At 38.5% G+C, this 22,919-nt stretch overlaps 2 protein-coding genes across 21 annotated transcripts in view; both read right to left on the bottom strand.

Annotated features, from left to right (window-relative positions):
* The window catches only part of LOC129046378 (uncharacterized), a 271,806-nt gene that overhangs the window by 22,269 nt on the left and 226,618 nt on the right, over window positions 1-22,919 (bottom strand). Inside the window, exon 10 of one of the 20 annotated variants that reach the window (XR_010407071.1) lies at window positions 7,330-22,919. This exon is cut by the window's right edge and continues 13,687 nt beyond it. The exons of the other annotated variants lie outside the window; for them this stretch is intronic. The gene's annotated coding sequence lies outside the window, so the exon portion shown is untranslated. Of the gene's footprint in view, window positions 1-7,329 lie in introns of those variants that run through there. 20 annotated transcript variants of the gene reach the window in all.
* BLID (BH3-like motif containing, cell death inducer) lies at window positions 1,388-17,587 on the bottom strand. Its single transcript, XM_054511730.1, is given in 3 exon segments — window positions 1,388-4,820; window positions 4,823-4,956; window positions 17,527-17,587. Coding segments are annotated over 3 exon segments (363 nt in total). The 3' UTR covers window positions 1,388-4,652.

Here is a 22,919-nt window from a genome sequence, read left to right as displayed (position 1 = left end):
ATGGAGACACACTGATTTTGATCTTACTCTGGTTAGCACTGAGCCTGCCACATAATAGGTGCTTTACAAATTGTTGTGCCGTCTGTACTCTTCTGGGAGTTTAATATAATCTAGGGTCACAGTGTTATGTAATACAGACCAATCGACGGATTATATAGAGGCAAGCAATATTTAATTGATGATTTTCCTCTTCTGCCATGAGTTTAATTACTCAAAATCTGTGTCTTAAATTTGATGGAAAAGTGAGAAAAATTCTAAGGTGAGGAAGGAGGAGAAGAACTTTGAAAACAAAACAAACAAAATCTGGCTAGTGGAAATGTGAACAGAGCTTTGGGTATTTCTAGGAAACATCTAGGTGTCAACTTGTCAATGCCTTTTTAAAAACAAAGGAAACAAAGAAAATTGATTGAAAAATTAAAGTACGGGAGGAAATGATGGGGGGAAACAATATCTTCCCCCCAACGAATCTACATATGCATGTATCTCTGGGCCCCCAGGACCGGCTTTCTGCAGCCCAGTAAGAATTGACTGAAGTATCAGGAAATCGGCTTTGTTCAGAAAATTCATGGTGAGAATATCTAAGCCTGGGGTGGACATGAAGGTAAAGGAAAAATCCTACATATGACTTCTCTTTTGTTGAAAACAAGGCAGAGAGAACCCTGGAAAATACCATCATCTAAAATGAACTTCTCTGCCCTCATAAGGAAGGGGATGAGAGAGTAAAGGCAATTATCACTGGGTCTGCTGTCTTCTTGGACTTCTATGGATGATCCCAGAGTCTCCTTCCTCAGTGCCCCCAGCATATCCGATGTGAGCATATCTCACACAGGACATGTGACACTGTGAGGTCCGGCTCTGTGTCTCCAGCCCACTCACTGCACATGACTGGCACACAGTAAACTCCCAGTAAGTGTTGACTAAAAGATGTGTAAAGTCAACTTAAAGATAGAATTTAAGAGCTATGAGATGTGGTGTAAATGCAACCATGTCCAAAATAGACATGGAAAAATAGGAATTCAATTAGATCCAGATTCCAAGCTGGGTCTTATGGGACAGAAAGGGACAAAAAGAAGAAGCTCTGGCAACTGGGAAGCCTCCATCCTTCGTGAGGATGCTAAAGCCATGCTGGTCAGGTTATGCAAAAAGAATTAGAATCTTGCCCTGGGGAAAACCAAAGTTTGACATGTCTTTATCTGGTCTGCTTACTTGAACTTCAGGTACTCCCTTCCTTCCTTCCTTCCTTCCTTCCTTCCTTCCTTCCTTCCTTCCTTCCTTCCTTCCTTCCTTCCTTCCTTCCTTCCTTCCTTTCTTCCTTCCTCCCTCCCTCCCTCCCTCCCTTCCTCCTCCCTCCCTCCCTCCTCCCTCCCTCCCTCCTTCCTTCCTTCTTCCTTCCTTCCTTCTTTTTTTCTTTCTTTCCTTCTTTCTTTTGTTTTCTTTCTTTCTTTCCTTCATTCTTTCCTTTCCTTCCTTCCTTCCTTCCTTCCTTCCTTCTTTCTTTCAGGTGCCCCTTAGGGACTATTTCTAATTATAGTGGTCTCAAGACACATGAACCAATGGAAAGACTATAGAACTGAAAGTTAAAGAGACATGGGTTCTCCACTTGATTCTGTCACAGTAACCTTGGACAATACATTTTACCTCTCAGATCATTAGCTTCTTCAACTGTAAAATGATAGGATTAGACTAGATGCACTCTGAAATTTCCTCCAGGGACATTCTAGACTGCATAGTCCCTCTCTCTGTCTAGATTCCATTCTCTTTCAACAGTTATGATACATATGAAGTTTAGATTTAGAAAATAAATAGAGGGGTGCTTGTGTGGCTCAGTCGGTTAAGCATCCGACTCTTGATTTTGGCTCAGGTCATGATCTCTCGGTGGTGAGATTGAGCCCCATGTTCGGCTCCATGCTCAGTGGGCAGTCTGCTTGAGATTCTCTCTCTCCCTCTCCCTCTGTACCTCCTCCTACTCATGCTGTCTCTCTTCCCCCCACCTTAAATAAATTATATCTTTTAAAAAGAAAGAATGAAAATAAATAGAGCATCTTGGCTGACGTTAAAAACAATTTAGAATTTGAACATCCAAACTGAGAGAAGAAAAATGTGAAGAGCTTCAGAATGGTAGAATTAATCCCAGTAGATTGGGTCATGGAAAGGAGATCCCCCTTAGGTGGTTTCCAAAATCTGAGCATTGAGTGGAACAAAGAAATTTGGACAAGATTCCTGGGCAATAAGGAAGTTGTTTGGAAGGAGCAAGAATTATTCATCCCATTCCATACAAAAGGAAATTGACGTCCAGAAAGGATAGGTAACTCTCTCAAGATCACACTGTGAAGATGACATCAGGACTGACACTCAGGTATCCTGCCTCCCACCCAATTATGTTGTCCAAATCTGTCCAGTAAGAGACCACCACCGCTTCCAGTGAACATGGATGTGGTACTATGACCCAGTGGAATTGGGTAGCACCCTGGCCAACTTGGCTTTCGAAAGCTCTACTGATATCACACCTGCTAGAAATTTCTGCTGTCACTAGAGAAAGTGACCACACAAATTACCCAGAGAGACTCCTTAGAAGCTTCCGCATGGTCAAAGACACTTCCACTGGCCTTGGGTCAGGAAATCTGATTTCCATCCCTTCATCTGTCACTTTAAGTTTTTGTACAACAAGTTCCTTCTTTGGGAGTCAAAAGACTTATTAAAGAAACTTATAAAGTGTAAAGTGATCCTAGATCAATATACAGAAACTACTGGTAGAGGAATTTTTACCCAATATCACTAATGACCTAAAGCAATTGTTCTTACCTACTTTTTAAATGTGTGTGTGTGTGTAATATACACTTTTCATATACGTTAGAATGTATATAATAGTGTACCCGCAGACACACACCACTCTTGTAAAAATTACATATGTTTGTATGTATGTATATGTATATTTATATATACTTCCTTCAGTTTAGCTGGGAAATCTGCTTCAGAATCAACTCCTGCCCTCTCCTCGTACTTGATATATAGCCAAGCAGGCCATTCTCGATTAACACAGCTCCCTCCTGGGAAAAGTCAGAGAATAACTTTATTGATTTCCCTTTACCCTTCTCCACATTTCTCTGCTGAAATGTTGTCTTAACTCTTAAATGTAAAAGCAAAAGGAAAAGAAAATTAAAACAAAGAGATTTGCTTCCTTAGGATCATGTTGATTCTCTTCTATTTTTTATTTTCTAAAAAAATTTTTTTTGAGGAAGAGGGTACTTGTGTGGGGGGTAGTAAAGAAAAGAGAGGATGATATGTTTTCCAAGGTTTTTGTGCAACAGATTTCTTTACATTGAAACCTGTGTTTTACACACAATGCTGGACTCAGTACTACATAAACCTCTTCTCCTCATTCTCTTATGACTTGGCCAGCCATCTTTGAAAACTGCCAAGACTTTTTGGCAAACAATCCCTCCAATGTTTCCAGGAGCATACCCAAGGCATAGGAATATAGAGAGTGTTTATTTCTCATCAGATTTTCCTACCTCAAAAGATCCCAACAAGATTAAGTATTTTATTTTATTTTTTTCTTAAGATTAAGTATTTTAAATGCAGAAAATTCTTTACTGATCAAGTATCAGGATGACTGATACAATTGAGAAGTTTCCCTGATGCAGTTTTAGAGAGGTCATAGGGATATTCTCTAGGCAGCCTTTCTGCTTGGACCTCTCGGGATGACCGGGGAAGGCTAACCCAGAGCCTCACTCTTGCTCTCCTTCCCCTTCTGACATTCTCCGGAGCCCTGGATTCTGACTATGCCTCGGTGGGGCCAGGATAGTGGAAGGAAGAGAAGGGCGATACTAGAGTGGCTTAAAGTAAAAGCTCTAAAAAAACACCATTTGCATTTTCCTCTCTTCCCCCCACTCCACGAATTTAGCTCTTCTTACTCTAATAACTGAGTTCATAAAAGCCTAGTTGAATTTCTATTTCGTTCAGTTCTCTTTTCTATTACCCACAGCTTTTCCTGTAAAGGGAAGAAAAAGATTGACTGATTTACACCACAATCACAATCTGATTCTTCCCCCACTTTAAGCAAATAAAGATGCCTAATGAAATAAACGGATTGTATTATTTAAAAATCGAAAGCTTATGTGAAAGAAACAACCCCTAAGAAACAAGCTAAAGAAAAGTACAGGAAGAAAATGAAAGCTTTGTGAGTAAACAAGGTTACAGAGATGCACACTGTTGAGTACAATTTAGTAGAGCAATTATTAACAATATGACAAATACCTACTTCCAGTGCACAAATAAAAGACACTCAAAACCACAAAAGGATAGTGATGTGCTATGCTGCCCTGAGGTTTAATAACCATAGGTTTTTTGTTTTTTTTTTTTTTAACAAAATACCCTTTTCCCCCCATTAACTTGCAAACTTAGTTTTAATTAAATGCCATTTTACTTTTTACTGGCCAGTTTATCTTTTTTCCCATTTTGTTTCTCTGCACATCTTTAATCAGACAGTGATTTGGAAGCGTTATGAGTGAAAGCGGGTAGAAAAGCATGTTAAGAATTGGGTCATCTTGTTGAAATCAAGTTCACTTTTGTGTAGTACAGCAGGAAGAAGGAAGAAGAATTTGTCCTAATATCTTGCTGTATCTGTCCCAACTCATTCCTTTCATAGGGTCTCAGCAGGGGGAATTATGTAGCAAGGCAGTCTGTATCCTGGTTAAATGGGAAAGTCTCTGGAGTACATTTCCAAGAACAGCCCCCCTCATGGCAGAGGAGCCAATATTGTACCTTGTAAGAGGAAACACTGTTTCCTCAGGCAGTATAGGCTCTTTGTTGAAATTGGCAACAATGTACCAGTTGCAGGCAAGAGGGTCCATTCTGCCTCTGGATAAATGGAAAGGCCAGAAGCTTGTCCTATCCAGGAAGTACAAAGCACACTCTCAGTTTCCAAGATCTAATAGAAAGGTCTTTCCTGGCTTCCTATAACACCCAGATGGAACGCAATGAATTCACCACAATTTGAAGCTACTAGGTAAGAAAGTGTTTGGAATCAAACGTTCATTCATTCATTCAGAATCAAACGTTCATTCATTCATTCAGCAGCTCTCACATAGACTGGGCTTTGCCTAAGCACAGTGTGAGGTGGAAGAAAAAAGAGACTGTATCCTGCCCTTCTGTTCTTCTCAACTCCTACTATCCTTGGTACTTCCTTTGATTTCCAGTGGCTACTCAAAAATCCTCAGCCGAAAACAGCTTCCAAGGGTTCATGTATTCATTCCAACCCCTTCTCTCCTGCCTCCATGTAGAATATCATTTGATCCAGGTTTGTGTGAATATACATTATTAATTAATGTTAAGTCTCGACAATGTCCGTCTTTCAACAAGTTTGACACTCAGACCACAAAGAAGCTGTATCTTCTGCCTCAAAGTGAGAAACACCTCTATGCTGATCTCTGACATCTAAAAGGCAGGAATACTTCTTTAGATTTTGCTCCCTAATGTGAACAGCCCTGGGTGTACTTGCTTCATTTCTTAGTCAGGAAGAACCTAGAGCTGTGGATGCCTAAGGGAGTCATTCCAACAGAGACTAGAATTTCAAGAGAGAGAAAATGTATCCAGCTGCTTTGTCTGGTGCTTATGATACATGAAAGTATCACCCTCCCCATGGTAGACTAGAGGAAATGATCAGCATGAATTAAGTCATCTCTTCAATGATGTATTGCAAATAATTTCTCTGGTGAAATAACAAGTTCCTGACCATGGTATTGTATGCAATTAAATAAACAAATGCTATTATTTTGATGTTGTTTATCACATTGGGAAGACCTCAGAAACCTCTTGTTCCAATGGATAGACCGGAATCACTAAAAACCTTGCCTCCCCTTCCCAGTTCTTTGTCTAAAATGTGTTGGGAAAATGGTGCATTAGGCACATTTCTAATTGGGAACAGCCTGATTATCATAGTGCACCCCAATTAGGTGATTTGTAGAGTACTATTATGTGGACAGAGAAGAGACTTAAAATAGACACATCTAAGTTAGCAGTAGCAAAGAGGCTATGTGATTGGATCTGGTGTTTCAAATATCTTTTATCAAAGCAAAAGGAGAAAGAATATGCCTTGCACAAATTAGCCACAGAACTTTCTAAAGAGAACCAATATGGAACATATACAAAGGTAAGGTCATCTGTAAGGAAATATCCTCTCTTTTCAAACAAGCCGTGGAGATTGCTTGAGTTATCATGACCTTGGGCTCTTAGTTGCCCTTATGCCATGTGGGTAGGAACTCAGGAACCAATGATGCCCCCCAGTTAGCCACATCCAGAACTGTAGCATCTGCTATCATCCAAATAATGGCAAGCTTGTAGACAAAGGCTGATGAGTAGGGGGGGAGACAACAGGGAGTTACACAGCATACTTTGAGATAAGGCTGTTTGGAATCGTCTTTGCCATTTCTGTGTATTTCATGCTATAGGCAGAACAAGTATTTAGGAAATACTTTGCAGTTTTTATAAACTTACGGTGATTCCAACACTCAACTGGGGAGTCACAAGATATTCTACTCTGGCAAAGGTAGAATTTAAAGGTAATTTGGGAAAATCCACCAAGTGTCTTGTAGAAAACCAAATGGCAAAAGTATAATTGAAACCAAGAAGATGGATAATGGAATCATTCAGGCTTGCATCTGAAACCCAGATCTACCACTTAATAACTCTGTGGACTCGGGCAAAGTACTTAAGTTTTTGCAACCTCACCTCAGATTCCTGATTTATAAAATGGTGATAATAATATTTTCTCTCTTTTTTAAAGATTTTATTTATTTATTTATTTATTTATTTATTTATTTATTTATTTATTTATTTATGAGAGAAAGAGAGAGAGAGCCCACACAGGTACCCATGGGAGGGGGAGGAGTCAAGGAGAGGGAGAGAATCTCAAGCGGACTCTGTGCTGAGTGTGGAACCTGACGCAGGGCTCAATCTCATAACCCTGAAATCATGAACTGAAACCAAGAGTCGTACACTCAACCGACTGAACCACTCAGGTGACCCAATAACAATATTTCCTATGCCTACTTATTTTAAGGTTAAGTGATACAAGGAATATAAATTGTTTATGACAATGTCTGGCATAGGGTAAGCACTCAACAATGTTCGTTCTCCTATTGCTTTCTCTTTATTGATGCATACTTTCCCGATTTCCATTTAACCTCTCTTTTCTGAGTTTATAGAATACTGATTTTTCTATGCTGTTCAGCAAGTCTTTTTTATTTAATAGTTTTAAAAATTATTCTAAATATAAGGCATAGAAGGAATATGAGCACTGAATAATACTTTCCATTTTTGCAAAAGATGCTCATAATCTCCTGAGAAAGTAGAAACATGGGTGTGTAACTAAAAATTAGACAATGACAAATGGAATTGGTTGATTAAACATTGGGGATGGATGGTATCTATTATGCCAAACACCATGTAAGGTGACAGAGACTCAAAGATATATAGGATGCAATCATTAAACTTCAAGGCCCTTAACTTAGTATACGAAGAGATATATGGGCAAACAACCACAAAGGAAGGTGGAGAGTACAAATGATACCAGATAAAGTAGTGGCACAAAGAATGTGAAATTACTTCTCTTGGTGGTATCTGGGAAAGTTTCAAGAGGAGAAGGTATCTAGGCTAACATATAAAAAGAACTAGGCCAGGACATAGATAAAATGAGCAAATTCCTTGAAAAATACACTTGCTAAAACTGACACAGATGAAACAGAAAATCGAAATGGCCTTATATCTCTCAGAGCAATTGAATCCATTATCTAAACCTTCCCACAGAGAATATTCCAGGTCCAAATGGTATGATTGGTAATTCCTATCAAATATCCAAGTAAGAAATAACACCAATCTTACAAACCTTTCTGAAAAATAGAAGAGGGAACACTTCCTAACTCATTTTTTTATCAAAATTGGAAAATAAATTACAAGGCAATCACAGACCAATATCCTTCATAAACATAAATGCAAAAATCCCTAACAAAATTTTAATAAATCCAATCTTGCAACATATATATATATAAAAACATGGTCACTCATTAGGATTTATTCCAGGAATATAAGATTGGTTTGTATTTAAAAATCAAGGTAATTCATCATCTTAGTAGGATAAATGGAAAAAAGCACATCATTAGATGCAGAAAAATTATTTGAGGGCATCTGCCTTCAGCTTGGGTTGTGGTCCCAGTGGGATCGAGTCCCGCATCGGGCTCCCTGCTCCGCGGGGAGCCTGCTTCTCCCTCTGCCTCTCTCTGTCCCTCTCTCTGTGTCTCTCATGAATAAATAAATAATAAAATCTTTAAAAAATTATTTGACAAAATTCATATTCATTTTTTATTTAAAAAAACTCTCAACATATTATGAATAAAAAAGGAATTTTCTCAATCTGATAACAGGCATTATATAAAAAAATGTGTTGTAAATATCATCCTTAATGCTTAATTATAAAATTATTTCCGCCTAATGTTGGGAAAAAGGCCTGCTCTTCTCACTTCTAGTCACCATTTCCCTGGACATCCTAGTAATTGTAATAAAGCAAGAAAAAGAAAATGCATAACTAGAAAAAGAAGTAAAATTGCCTCTATTTATAACTGGTATGCTTATTTATGTAGAAAATCCTAAAATAATCTATATAACAATGACCAGAACTAATAATTGCATTTAACAAAATCATAAGATATAAGATTAATACATACACATTAATTATATCCTTAATACTAGCAGCAAATCATTGGAAACAAAGAATTTTAAACCATTTGAAATAGCATCATAAAACATAAAATACTTAGGAATAAATTTTCAGAAATATGCATATAGTGAGTTCCATTGTGGCTCCCAGAATATATGTCTACCTGGAACCCCAGAATGTGACCTTTTTTGGAAAAAAGGTCTTTGCAGATGCAATTAAGGTAAAGATCTTGAGATGAAATCATCCTGCATTCAGCTGTTCCCTAAGTCCAATGACAGTGTCCTCACAAGAGACAGGAAAGGAGACAACACTGTGACCTAGAAGGGGAAGGCCCTGTGAAGACATAAGTAGAGAGGTTGGCTGAGGAATAACAAGGATTGCTAGCAGCCTCCAGAAGCTAGGCATGGAACAGATTCTTCCTTAAAGAGTCTTGAAAGAACTAACCTGCCAATACCCTGATTGTGGAATTTTGGCCCCTAAACTGCAAGAATAAATCTCTGTTGTTTTAAACCAACCTGTTTGTGATAATCTATTACAGTAGCCCTAGGAAAGTAATACAAGGTGTAAGATCTTTATAGTGAGAAGGGCAAAATATTGCTGGTAGAAGTTAAAGACCTAAAGAAATGCAGAGACATACCAGGTTCATAGATAGGAAGATGACAATATCATTAAGATATCAATTCTACCCAAATGGAGCTATAGGTTCAAAGTAATCTGACAGTCAAAATTTTAGCAAGCTTTCTTTCCTTTTTTTTTTTTTGTTGCAGAAATCGACAATTTAAAAATATATACGGAAACACAAAGGTTCTATAATTTTCAAAGTAGTTTTAAAAGAATGGAGTTTTCATACTACTTTATTTCAAGATTTACTCTAGAGGTATAAGAATAAAGACAGTGTGATATCGGAGGATAGGATAGACATACAGAACAATGGAAAAGAACAGAGTCTAAAAATAGACACCCACTTACATGGTCAATTGAATTTTTTGACAAAAGTGCCAAGGCATTATAACGGGGGGAAACGTCATTTCAACAAATGGTGCTAGAACAAGATAACTGTAGAGGAAACAATAAACGTTGACCCTTATTTCATACCATATACAAAAGTTAACTCAAAGTAAATGACAAACTTTAATGTAAAAGCTAAAACTATAAGTCTTCTAGAAGAAAGCATAGGAGAAAATCTTTGAAACTTTGGGGGTAGGCAAAGATAAAGATAAGACATAAAAACACAAAGAACTATAAGAGAACAAACTGCTAAATTGGACTTGATCAAAATGTAAAACTTTTGCTCTTTGAAAGACACCTTTAATAAAATGAAAATACCACAAATTGAGAGAGAATCACCTGCAAAACAAGTGATATAACACAGTGGTATCTAGCATCCATAAAGACATCTTATAACCCAATAATAATGGTAACTAATAAAAAAGATAAAAATTTAAACACTTCACAGAAGATATACAAAAGGCCAATAGGCACATGAAAAGATGCTCAAAGTCATTAGTCATTAGGAAAATGCAAATTAAAATCACAAGATGCTACCACACACCCACCAGGATGGCCAAATTTAAAAGATCAACAGGTTTTGACAGGACTATGGAAAAACTGGAACTCACATATGTTCTTGGTGGGGATATAAAATGGTAAGCCACTGAGGACAACTGGAAGTCTCTTAGCAAAGTTAAATATACATCTGCCATATGACCCAGCAATTCTACAACTAGGGCTTACCAAAAAGAAATAATAACATACGTCCTCACTAAGACTCGTAAGCTGGTGTTCATAGCAGGTTTATTTATCATAGGCAAAAACTGGAAGCAACCCAAATATCCATCAACTGGTAAATGGATAAACAAATTGTCATATACCCACAACACAATGAAATATTACTCACTGATAAGAAGAAACAAACTACTTACACATATAACAGTATGGGTGAATCTCAAATTTTTTTTTAATAGATTTATTTATTTATTTATTTGACAGAGAGAGACAGTGAGAGCAGGAACACAAGCAGGGGGAGTGGGAGAGGGAGAAGCGGGCTTCCTGCCGAGCAGGGAGCCCGATGTGGGACTCGATCCCAGGACCCTGGGATCATGACCTGAGCTGAAGGCAGACGCTGAACGACTGAGCCACCCAGGCGCCCTGAGTCTCAAAATCTTTACACTGAATGAAAGAAACAGATGCAAAAGAGTATATACTATATTGATTCCATTTCTATAAAATTGTAGAAAATGCAAAACAATCTATAGAGGCAAAAAGCAGATCAAAGCTTGCCGAGGGCCAAGGTGAGAGGAAGGCAGATGGCAAAGGGACCCAAGGAAACTTTTGGAAGTGATGAAGATGTTTTGTATTTTGATGGTCACGGCTGTGTTATGGATGCGAGCCTGTCAAAATGCATTAATTATATATTCTAAAGGGATGCGGTGTGTTGTATGTACATTATATCTCAATAAATTTGCTAAACATATTGAGGAGAAAGATAACAGATGGATGGGGGAAGATGGGGCATGCAGAGAGAAGCATAGGAACAAAGCATAAATACATGCATGCCTTATCACGGAAAATAGTTCACAAATGCCCTCCGGGCAGCAACCCTGTCTTGTATTATATCTATGGCCCTCGCAGTGTCCAGAAATAAGGAGGGCAATGATGTTTCTGAGTTGCAAAGCGTTATTCAGTATATATCCACAGGTAGCTGTTTAGAGAGTGTTAGATCGACCATCAGAAAACTAAGTACAAATCCCAATCAGGTATCCTTCTGAGGACCCGGAAGTCATTTTACCTCTCAAAGCCTAAACTGCAAAATAAAAATAACAACATCCCCATAATACAGTTGTTGGAAAGGTTCAGAGAATACCTACGATAGTACCTAACAAAATTTCAGTACATGTTCTATATCTATGACAAATAGTGGGGCTTCCAAACATATTTGTTGATGGACATACCAGCTGTTATTTGGTTGTTCATATACTCAAATCTCTTATTATGTGCAGAAGTATTATCCACGTCCAATGATTTTCTTAATCAGAGACACACTTCTATGTCACTCCGGTCAATGAAATACTCCAGAAATTAGAGTTGATTTTAATATTAGGTTAGGCAGGATACAATTACCAAAGTAAATATGTTCCTCACCAAAAAAAAAAAAAAAAAAAAAAAAATCACATAAAGCATTCCAAAATAGAAGTGACTTGGGGCTTCTGCATTGTTTCTAGATTTTCTATGCCACTGTTTTCAAGGAATGCAGTCAATGGAGAGCAGACTATTGTCTAAACAAAACCCAAACACACAAAAGATAAACAAAGATGGGTAAATGTGGTCCCGGTCTCAAGGTTTCAAGGAGTAACTAGAATAAAAGATACAGAAAGGGCACTTGACTGACGACGGAAAATCAAGGCAGAAGGAGGCTCCTTAATCCAGTCGCTCAGAAAGGGAAAATTGCTAGAAGATGGTCTTTAAGAAGGAACCAGACACATTTAGTAAAAGAACACAGGCACCCCTCTCCCCAGAAATGAAACGGATAATCTGATCACATTTTCAAAGACTGATTGATTCATACAAATGTTGGCCCAAAATGGCAAGTGACAGAGGAGAGCAGTTATATTCGTTGAGGAGGTCTGGGCTCAAAGACCTCAGATGAGCCTTGTTATTTCTCCGTGTTGTGTTCTGTGGCACACTGGTGAAAAACTCTTCATGAGTTTGAGGGGGTTTGCTTTTTAATACACTTTTGTTGGTAAACAAATTTCTTTCTTTTAGTTTAGGGGTCAGCAAGCTACAGCCCTTGAGCCACATCCATCCTGCTGTGTGTTGTCCTGAAATCCGCTTGCTCCCACTTGTTCTTGTCCATGGCTGCATTCTCACCACAATGGCAGAGGGCAGTGGCTGCAACAGAGACCAGTTGGTGCACAGAGCCTAGAATATTTATGCTCTGGCCTTTTACAGATAGAGTTTGATGGCCTCCTGTCCTGGATAATGCAAAGTTAGATCCAGATACTGGAATATCTGCATCAATGTTGTATCAGGTACCGGGAAACTATTCTAAAAAGCTCTCTCGGAAGTTGTTTCTTCTCATGGTTTAGTGGGATCCTATTTAGAACTGAATTCTCCCAAAGTTTCCTGAAATCATTTTGCTAAGATTAAGAAAAAGGCTTTTCAAATATCATAAGTTTATGGAAGAAATTGTGCAATGAACTTAGAAAGAGAAGTTCAGTTTCAGGGTGCCACTTAAATAGAACCAACTATGAGGCAATCTGTGTTTCTCTGTTCTTGTCTCATTGAGGGGCAGGATTCTTCTTTGGACTTCTGCCTGGCTGTGGCTGAACTCTGAGGCCTTAGAGCCACCCATGCCAGCAAGCCCTGTGAGAGTGAGCAGACAGGAAACCTTCTATTCCTATAGCCAATTTTCAGTTTTGCTTGTTAATATATCCCCATTTGTCACCTGACCTTTAAAATCTAAGACTATTTGCTTCAACTTGTTCCTCTTTTGTAAATTACTGCTCTGTACTTGAACCTTAGTCTGCTGTCACCAAACCCTTCCTGCTTATTTGAACTTCTGGTCCCGTTCCTTCCAGATAGCCCCGTTCTCATGCTGTCCATATCCCAGCATGACCCTGGGTCTTTAGTCCTCCATGGGTTCCAGTTTAACCATGTATAAAATGGGAATACTGTGTTTTCAGGTACTCTGCACAGATCTACTGAAGAGAAATAACGAGGCCACCACTGGAGATACAAACACTATTCTAATTTGCAAGCATAACAGATTCTCTTAATATTGATATTACTAAAGAGAATTTAAATGATGGCTGTAATCAAACTATTTCTGTATCGGTTGAAAGTAGCCCATCTAGAAATCATCATAAACTTTAAAACTTAAAATATTTTTCCTCTAAAACAGTATGAGAAGGAAGAGTATGGCTTCATGTTCATTCTTAGAAAAACCTAAAAATAGCAAAGAAAGAAAAGAATGCTACATATTCACCTGACACATGAAAAGCCCACCCGGATACTTCTAGGGACTCACAAATAACACAAAAGCTTAACACAAAACCTAAAGCTCTGAGCTAATCATGGTACTTCTTAATCTTTCGATAATAGAACACAGTTGTGATCTTCAAAGTGACTGTTTCTTTTTTCCATCTACCCAAGGGTTTTGTGTCTAGCTTACTCTTCAGCGCTTGGTGCTCAGGGCATTGTTCCATGGTCAGTAGGGACAATACTCTTCAGAAGCACTGAAAATGACAGTATTCCCATTAGTGAATGAACACCACCTTACTCAGTTTTAATAAAAATGGCCACCAGTGAAATGAACAAAATGGTGTATGTATAGGTGTGTATTTGGGAGGAGTCACCCAAGATGGGAATATCATATTTATCTTTATTTTTATAATCCCACAGTAAGCTAATATTTTATTGCATGTGATTGATTACAGGAAAGTTTATAATTTCTCCACTTTCCAGACACGAGACTTCACTTTCCACCCCTAAAATATGTACTGACTTGTGACCTAATAATCTATACTATAAATAGAGCAACACACTCTGCTCCCCGATCCTGAGGTCAGTATTTCTTCAACCTCAACCTCCTAGCGCCCAGCCTACAGCAGTGAGCAGATCTCACTGCTTTTGGACACTCAACATAGCAAGCTGAATGTCTCCACAATACTCTATGCCTTTATTTTAAAGCCCCACTCAGAACTGTATATTGACTCTTTTCACTTATCATTTCCCTCGATCTTGGTTAACTCCTTCGCCAGGCCTGACTATGTTTTAGAGAAACAGGTTCTAAGTGACACGGGGGAGCAGTGGAAGGCAAGCACAAGCAGACCAAGGAGAGACAACTGCCAACCATGAATACGAAGATGACCAAGAAGCAAAAAGCAAGGAAAGACTTTATGAGAGCACAGAATCAACAATGCTCGTATCCTAAGGTGACCCTTAGCCACCAAGTGGGTTAGGGGCAGAAAACTGTTTGGAAAGGCTAAGAAGGCTGAAGTGTTGTGATGACTGCTAGATAGCTTTTATTCTTATAAACATTTACTAACATGGAGGACTTTGTTCCTTGATAAAATAGGGTAGGTGAGGAATTGCTAACATCATTGAAGAGGGGCTGATTTAACACTTTTATGTGGCCGTTGTACATTTTTTTCTCTTTTGCTCTTGCATGTAGGGTCTACATGGCCAGGGAAGGCCAGCCTGTGTGACTTTTGCCCCATGCATAAGTGCTGTCAGGTGCTTAATGAATGTCTGGTGACGACGATGAACAAGAGCTTAATAACGGGCTCTTCTCTGATTAATGGGGCTTAAAGTTAATTTTTTTCATTCTCTTTTTGCACTCATTTTTTAGTGGGTGTAGAGAGACTACAAAATGAACATTCCTTGAAAGAAGAAAAGCAGAATGTTCTATTTAGAAGTAGGTAGATAGCTTTGTTAGAATATTTGCTGATGGTTAAGGAATAGGATTTCCAAGATTTTATTCCTATGACTCATTCTATGATGTGGACATAATCTGTCTTAGCCAACCTCCATTTCCAAGATTTTCATAACCACATTTGCCATTTGCAACATATTAAGAGGATCGGCAAAGTTAAGAGATCCTTGATTCAATCAGAAACAATACTTACTACTTTTGCAATAATCCACCTATGAGCCAGAAAACCAAGGGGGTGTTGACTACTGCTGTAATTCTATGATTCTGCCACACCACAAAGGAAGCTGTTTAAGTTTCTACTTGAACATGGTATTCCACAGAAACCCTTCTCTCTCTGCTAATGGATGACAACTTTATAGTCTTAGGCTCCCCTCTGGGATACTCTTGTCTCTCATCACCACTGAGTCACACAAAAACAGGAAAACCAACCTCAGCTAAACAGGATTCCCCATTCTGATTCCTTCCCCCCCCATCTACTGAGCCATTGTTCTTCCAGATTTAGAATGTGTAAGTTATCTTTGATTTGCCCCTCCCCCACCCTCCCCAAGTCCATTTTTACAAAAGTTATAAAGTCTATTGCTTTTCTGTGGACATGTGTCTTTTATCTCTTCCTTTCCCTCCACTTTTCACTGCTGTCTTTGACTAAGTTCTTCACCTCCTCACCTCCTGGATAACTCCAGCATTTTCCCTACTGGCCTGCCTCTCTTCTGTTCCTTCCCCCTCCAGTCCATCTGGAGTTCCATTAACAGAATACATACTCTGTTTTATTTTTTTTTAAGATTTTATTTATTTACTTGAGAAAGAGAGTGAGAGAGAGAGAGTGTGTACGAGTGGGGGAAGGGGCAGAGGGAGAAGCAGACTCCCTGTTGAGCAGGGAGTCCTATGTGGGGCTCAATTCTGGGTCCCCAGGATCATGACTTGAGCCGAAGGCAGATGCTTAACCGACTGAGCCACCCAAGTGCCCCCATACTCTGCTTTAAATTTTGCTTTTATTTTATCATTTCCTAACCCAAAGTCTTCACTGACAACTTAAGCCATTTCATATCTATAAGACCTTGCATGTGAGAAAACCCCACAGGCAGTATAACACTGGAGAATTATTGTCATTAGCCATAGTGATGCTTCCTGGCTTTTAGGATATGACATACTATAACCTATCTTCTTGGAAGTATAACCTGATTTGAAACTGCTGGCCAACATGCTCCGTTGGGCTCTAGTTGGGTCAGGCTCAACACTGTCAATGAGCATGGCCTGCTCTTCCCTTACCAAGCGTTCCCTACAGAGGGAGACATGGAAGCTGCATGAGAGTACAGGTGGGAGCTTTCCATGTTGTGAAACGATCAGACATACATGGTTTGTCCAAGAGCTCTGTTCTTGACCCTGTCTTGTTTATCCTATTAAATTCTTGGATAAAAATAGATTATATTCTTATCAAATCTTCAGACATTAAAAGGGAGGGGAAAGAAAAGCTATGCCAGACAACAAGATCAAAGTTCAAAGAGAACTCCCACAAGAGGTCAAATGAAGAGCACCAAATATGACAGAAATAAATACATTTTGAATGCTAGGTTCAAAACTCCAACTGAACTGGGTGGGGGGGGGGACTTCATAGAACAATTATTTTAAAATATTTCCAGGGGAGGAGATCAGGATGAAGGTGAGGACTAGGGTGCAGGGGAATGGACTATTTATAAGGGAAACAAACCAAGCCAACAGGCTGAATTGTGAAGGATCTAGAAATCAGATATAGTATGTAGATTTATTCATATTTCTCTTGAAAAGAGGACATTAAGAAAAGATGTAATATCTCTTCTTTTAGGACTATCCTAAAACAAAACAAAACAACCCAAAAAACCAGGGAGTAGAATTATTCCCTGCAGCAACAGAGGGAGGAACTAGACCCACTGGGGGAATAAGATGTATCGAGAAGTTAACTTCTTGTGACTCAAAGTGTTCAAGTATAGACTGAGTGACATCAACACAGGAACATACTTTTTTTTGGCATTCTTAGAGTGTGGAGAGTCTAGACAACCTGAAGATTGTTGACTTTGAGCCACTACAGTGTGGTGTTGTTCCTCCCACACCCATAATACCCTCTGCTCACCTGTCTCTGTACAATACTGATTGTATATGGTCTCCAGTCAGACACCTCCATCCTTCTCACTAGAGTGGGAACTCCTTGAAGTTAGGAATTGTTTTTTATCTCTATATTCCTGGCTTCTAGCATAGTTCCCAAGGAACTAAGGTACTCAAAATATTGTACTGAATTAACTGCATTATAAATTTCTACCTTGAAAAGTCCTACCACCCTTCAAAGTCCAGCACGCATTCCCACTTTCCACAAGATTACTTCCCTACTCCTATATATTCTGTGCCATACCATTTGCCACAATGTACTTCTCCATATCTTTCTTTGTATAGTGTTGTTTAATGAGTGCCATCTGTATCTCCCCAACTAGACTGTCAGTTCCCAGTGAACAAAAGGATACTATTTAAAAATAGTAGAAAATTTTAACATTAAAAAAAAAAACCATCTTCTTATTACAAAGAGAAAAACAGTAACTTTATAGTGAAGAAACATGGCAGACACTACCTTAATCAAGTGATCAAAAGTAACATCACCAGTAAGACGACATATTAACATCATTGACCCAGATATGATGTCATCATCTCTTCTGTGGAATTCTTGCCAAAAATAAGTAGCCACAATCTCATCATCAGAAAAACCATGTTAATCCAAACTCAGGGATAGTCTACAAAATATCTGACCAGTAGTAATCACTAGAAGTGTCTGGGTCGTGGAAGACAAAGAAAGACTGAAGAACTGTCACAAACTGAAAGAGGCAGGAAACATGACACTGAGTGCAATGTAAGGTTCTGGGTTGGACCTTGGACCAAAAAAAGGGCATTTAGAGGTAAAAGTTGAGAAATTCTAATAGAGTCTGGGGATTAGTTAGTAGCATTATAACAATGTCAATTTCCCAGTTTTGATCATTATACAATGGTTATAAAAATGTTAACATTAGGGAAATTTAGATGAACACTGTACAATTATTTTTTAAGTTGTCTGTAAGTCTAAAATTCCTTTAAAATAAAAATTTAACTAAATCATCTTTTGGTTTTCATCAACCAATTAACAAGAGAATGGTACCTATGCAAAGTTTATACACTTTGAAGAGGAAGTGGTCATTAGTGATGAAGAATTTGAGTGATCTAAACAACTAAAACTAAACAACTACCTTTAACCCAAACAAACAAGTATAGTCGATTCTCGTTATTTGCGGTAGTTACGTCTACAGAGTTGCCACAAACACTGAATACTGAAGTGAATACCGAAGGGCTGCTCCCAGGGGAAATACAGGGAGCGTTTCCTGCAAGCCTCTGGTCATGTTTTCATCAACTCATCAATACACAACCTTGATTTATGTGTGTTTCTGTTTAAAGACACCTTATTTAATATATATTGTTGAGTCATTAACATTGAACTCACAGCCAACAGCTATAACTCCTGCCTGAATGAAGCTTATCTAACACATGTATTTTCTCCATAAGGCACATGACAGTTCTTTGTGCTTAGGAACTAGCCAGCACTTCCGCATTACACTTGGGGGCCATTTTAAATGATGAAATCATCAACAAAAAAAGTGCAAAGCTGTGAAAAATGTGGCACTAAATGGACCTCGAAAAGGACACAGGATGAGAGCCGAAACAAGAAGGCAGAATATCACCTTGTTTGACCGCAGCTGGGAACGCGTGAATTAGGTGACATAAATTTTCAATGCTCTGTGCATGTCTGCAAATGACCAAAAAAGCACTGCCATTATTCATTTGGGTATATAAATTCTTTTTAGCGAGTTGGCAAATTTGAAAATATGGAATTCATAAATGAGTATTGATTGCGCCCTTAAACGTATCCAGTGATTGTGAACTTAGGGTACCTTTGCCTTAAGTGAATAAGGGAATAAGTACATTACTTGCATTTGAAATGACAAATGGAACTCCTGAAAAATTAGAAAGTGCCTGAGGATTCGCTACGTATCGGAGCCCAGTGGCAAGAATGGGGCTCCTTCACTAAGACTTGTCCGGTTTTCATATCACAGTTTTCTTCGTGATGGAGACAGTTCATGAACATTGGTCTCTGGACTTTCATTCCGTGTGGGGGTGTTTCAATTCTATAATTTAGTTCTGTCTCAGTTACAATCTTTTCCTCCATGCTGTCTGAGGGCCTTTCCGGTACCCTGACCTCATCCAGTCCAATGACATTAATCTCCTTTCATTTCCAGTGTAGTCCACCATACAGATGGCCACAACCTGAGCTTCCTCATCCCCAGAATCGGCTCCACCCTCAGGAAATCTCTACATTTATTGCCTACCCAGTCCTCCCTTGTACTGGACGCATTTGATTTCTATTTGTGACATAGAAACTCAAAATTCCTTTGGATCCCCCCAGCTCATCACTTTCTTCTAGCTGTACTTCAACTTTATCTCCATTTGGTCAGTAACTTTTGTGAAGTCATTTCAATGATGCTTTCACTAGAACCCCAGATCTATTATCTTCTGACCTTTTACAGCTTTCCATTTTCCAAACTATGATCTTGAGTGATTCCCATTTGTTTCCCCTGCTTCTATCCCTGGCCTGCCGGATATTGCTGTAAAAATGCACAAGATCATACTGCTTAAGTCCAAAATAAATCAATTTACTTAATCAGCCTTCAGCAAGTATTTGTTGTCCTTATTCTGATTCTTCTACTGTTGAAACCCTGTTGTCCTTATTCTGTCCTCCTTTCTACACACGTGGCCAACGCTCTAGTTCAGACTGATACGGGGATCACCTGAGTCTATAAGTTCTTAACTAGTCTCCCCACATCCCGTCCTGTCCACTTTATATGCTAATTAATCATTTTAAAGTAGACAGTTAATCAACCTACCTGCTCCCCATAGCTACACCTGGCAAAACTCCAAACACCTTTACGTGGCATTCAAATCCCTCTATGAACTGATTTCAGATTACTTGTAAAGTCTTTTCTTCTAATTTGTCTAAACCCAAATGGACTATTTCCATTCCCAAATAGGTCCTCCTTGCTAATCAAGCCCCTTCTTCATGCTTCTTCCTTCAACAGGCATATTTTGTCCCCAGTCTCTGTCCCTTGAAATCCAACCCATTCTTCAAGCCCCAACTCAAAATACATCTCTTTCATGAAGCCTGCTCCAATTCTGCATTTGGAAATATCCTCTTCCTCTGACTCACCGTAGCCCTTTGGAATTGCAGTTAATGCATTTGTATTTGTGAAGTAATCATCTTGTAATTATTTTATTCCCTTCACTACATTTCAAGATCTTTGAAGGCAGAAATATCATATCTATCTTGCCTTTACCATAGCACCCAGCATAAATGCTCAGTAATGTACTATTTAACGACTGAATGGATTTTATATATATTAATAATATAATAATATTAATGGATATATATTATATATATATATAAAATCCAAGTACAACAGAGAAAATTGAGCAGATACAATACATTGTTAATGGCCGATATTATTGATGTTAATTATTGATCAATTATTGATAGTAATCATTGATAAATTAAAATTTGAGAGAGACAGAGGAAAAGAGAACACAAGAACAGTAAATTAACAATTATTTGATAAAGTGAAATGAAATTGATTGGGAAAACCAATGAGTTGACTATTGTAACATTAACTCTCTGGGCAGGGTTGTACTGAAATCTTTTCAGAGAGATGTATTTATTTCCTTCCTGGGATTCAAAAATAAAAGGTAACATACGAACAAAATGTATTTAATGAATTCTTAAATTGAACAAACATTGCTAGACGCAGTTGATACTGTAATAGTAACTCACTTAATTGGAAGGACTTTTTAATTTTGATAAGTGAAGAAAGGAACTCAGTACTCACTGTCTATTCCGTTTGCACAACAAATACTAATGGAACAAATTACCATCATTACTATCACTACCACCACCATGGTAAAATATATTCCTCAGTTTAAAAAAACTTCAAAAACTATAGTAGAAATGTGGCTCAGTAGGAAGCTATGACAACTGGGGAAGCTTAGTCACATCAAAGCAAAGCCATTCATCATCTTCATGACCAATGTGGTTTTATCTACACTCAATAAACAATGCAGAAAAGGGTAGATTTCATCAAGGGAGATTTCCTCCCCAGTAAGTTTCATCCCATTGCAGGGAAATTGCATGTGAGTAATACAATTTCTGATCAATTCTGTTCTGATAAGCATAAAATATTTCTCTTCAGGCCTTATTCAATGTATCCACAGTTGACCAAACCTCTGAATTTCTGGGAACTCCCAATAGCCTAAGAAAACTTTTTCAAAAAGCCAAGCCTCAACGGTGTCCTATTTTCACTTGGCTGTTAAATCTATTTCAGATCCAATCTTGTGCCCTGAAACAATAGCAGAATGAAAGGAGAAAAGCCTGTAGATGCTACAGAATACAATACGGAACTTAAACGTGGGGTGCAAATGTTAGCTGAGTTTCACATTTCCTAAATCACAGGCCTGTCAAAATTGTTTACTGAAAGAAAATCTGGTTCAAGTGAGCCAACACTTATTAAGCAACTATTATGTGTCAGCTTGGGAATAAAAGGATGATTGAAATGGTGTCCGTCCCATCAAAGAATTCACTAAAGCTCTCAGTAAAACAGACATGTATAACACTCATCTAATGATATGCTAGCTGTTTGAACAAAGTGTTATGTGAGCACAAAAGGAAGAGCTGACTGAGGGAGGTGAGAGGCAAACAGAAAGGGAGAAGGTGACCTTTGAGCTCGACTTAGGAGGACACAAACAGTCAAAACAAACGTATCCTCAAACATGAACCCGGCCCTCAGCGGGGATCTGAGTTTTCGGGTAATTTCAAAGCATGAGCAATGAAAGTAATTGAAATGGAAGATAAATCATGGTAGAGTGTGATGAGACACCAAACTGAGATAAGTTAGTAAAAGGAGCTGAGGAGGGTGATACTCTCCCTTAAACCTTAAGACTGCAGGATGAGGCATACACGTGACACTTCATATTGAATTTATTGTGGGAAGTGACCTGAGAGATGTCTTCACTTGACACAGTAGGGGTTGGGAGTGACTTACTGGAACTTGTAGCATATACTCCAAGAGAGCCCGTAGAAAAATTATCTTTTAAGAAATGCTTTCATTTAAGGATAAGCAACATAATCAATTGTGCCCTGTTACAGGATGTCAGAAAGTAATGCATTGTATTTATATGGCCTTTCTCCTCAGTGTTGAACTAGAACGGACTTTCAAATGATAAATCAGGACTAGGGAAGCAGAAAGCACCATAGAAGGGACTGATCATCAAGCCCCCAGATGGAATGCCTCACTACGACAATTTTTATCAGAAAGGATCAGCATCCAGACACCTCCTCTTAAAATAAATGGCCTGAAGCTTACCCAATTGGCTTAGGAACACAATTCATGGGTAATACTAGGGTTTTGTCATCTGCCTTCTTATTTGTTATCTCTTAACCACATTCTTTTAAACCTGTGTATGCCAAGTAAGTTGGGCAAGTAATCAGCTGAGAAGCTCTAAGTCCTCTGGAAATAAGATCTCTTGACTGTCCCTGTATTTATTCTTAAGGAGACCCAATGTCATGTATGGAGGAGATCTGATTAAAAAAAAAGTCAACAACAACAATAAAACCATTTGATGTTTAATCCCAAATAGACAATTCAAAGTATCACCTGATGTAGAAAGCATAAAACATTTGTACAA

Source organism: Mirounga angustirostris, unplaced genomic scaffold (assembly GCF_029215605.1).
Source record: "Mirounga angustirostris isolate CCGP_5_RB_7025 unplaced genomic scaffold, mMirAng1.0.hap1 SCAF_13, whole genome shotgun sequence".
Lineage (NCBI taxonomy): Eukaryota > Metazoa > Chordata > Mammalia > Carnivora > Phocidae > Mirounga > Mirounga angustirostris.
This window is presented reverse-complemented; position numbering and strand designations above follow the sequence as displayed.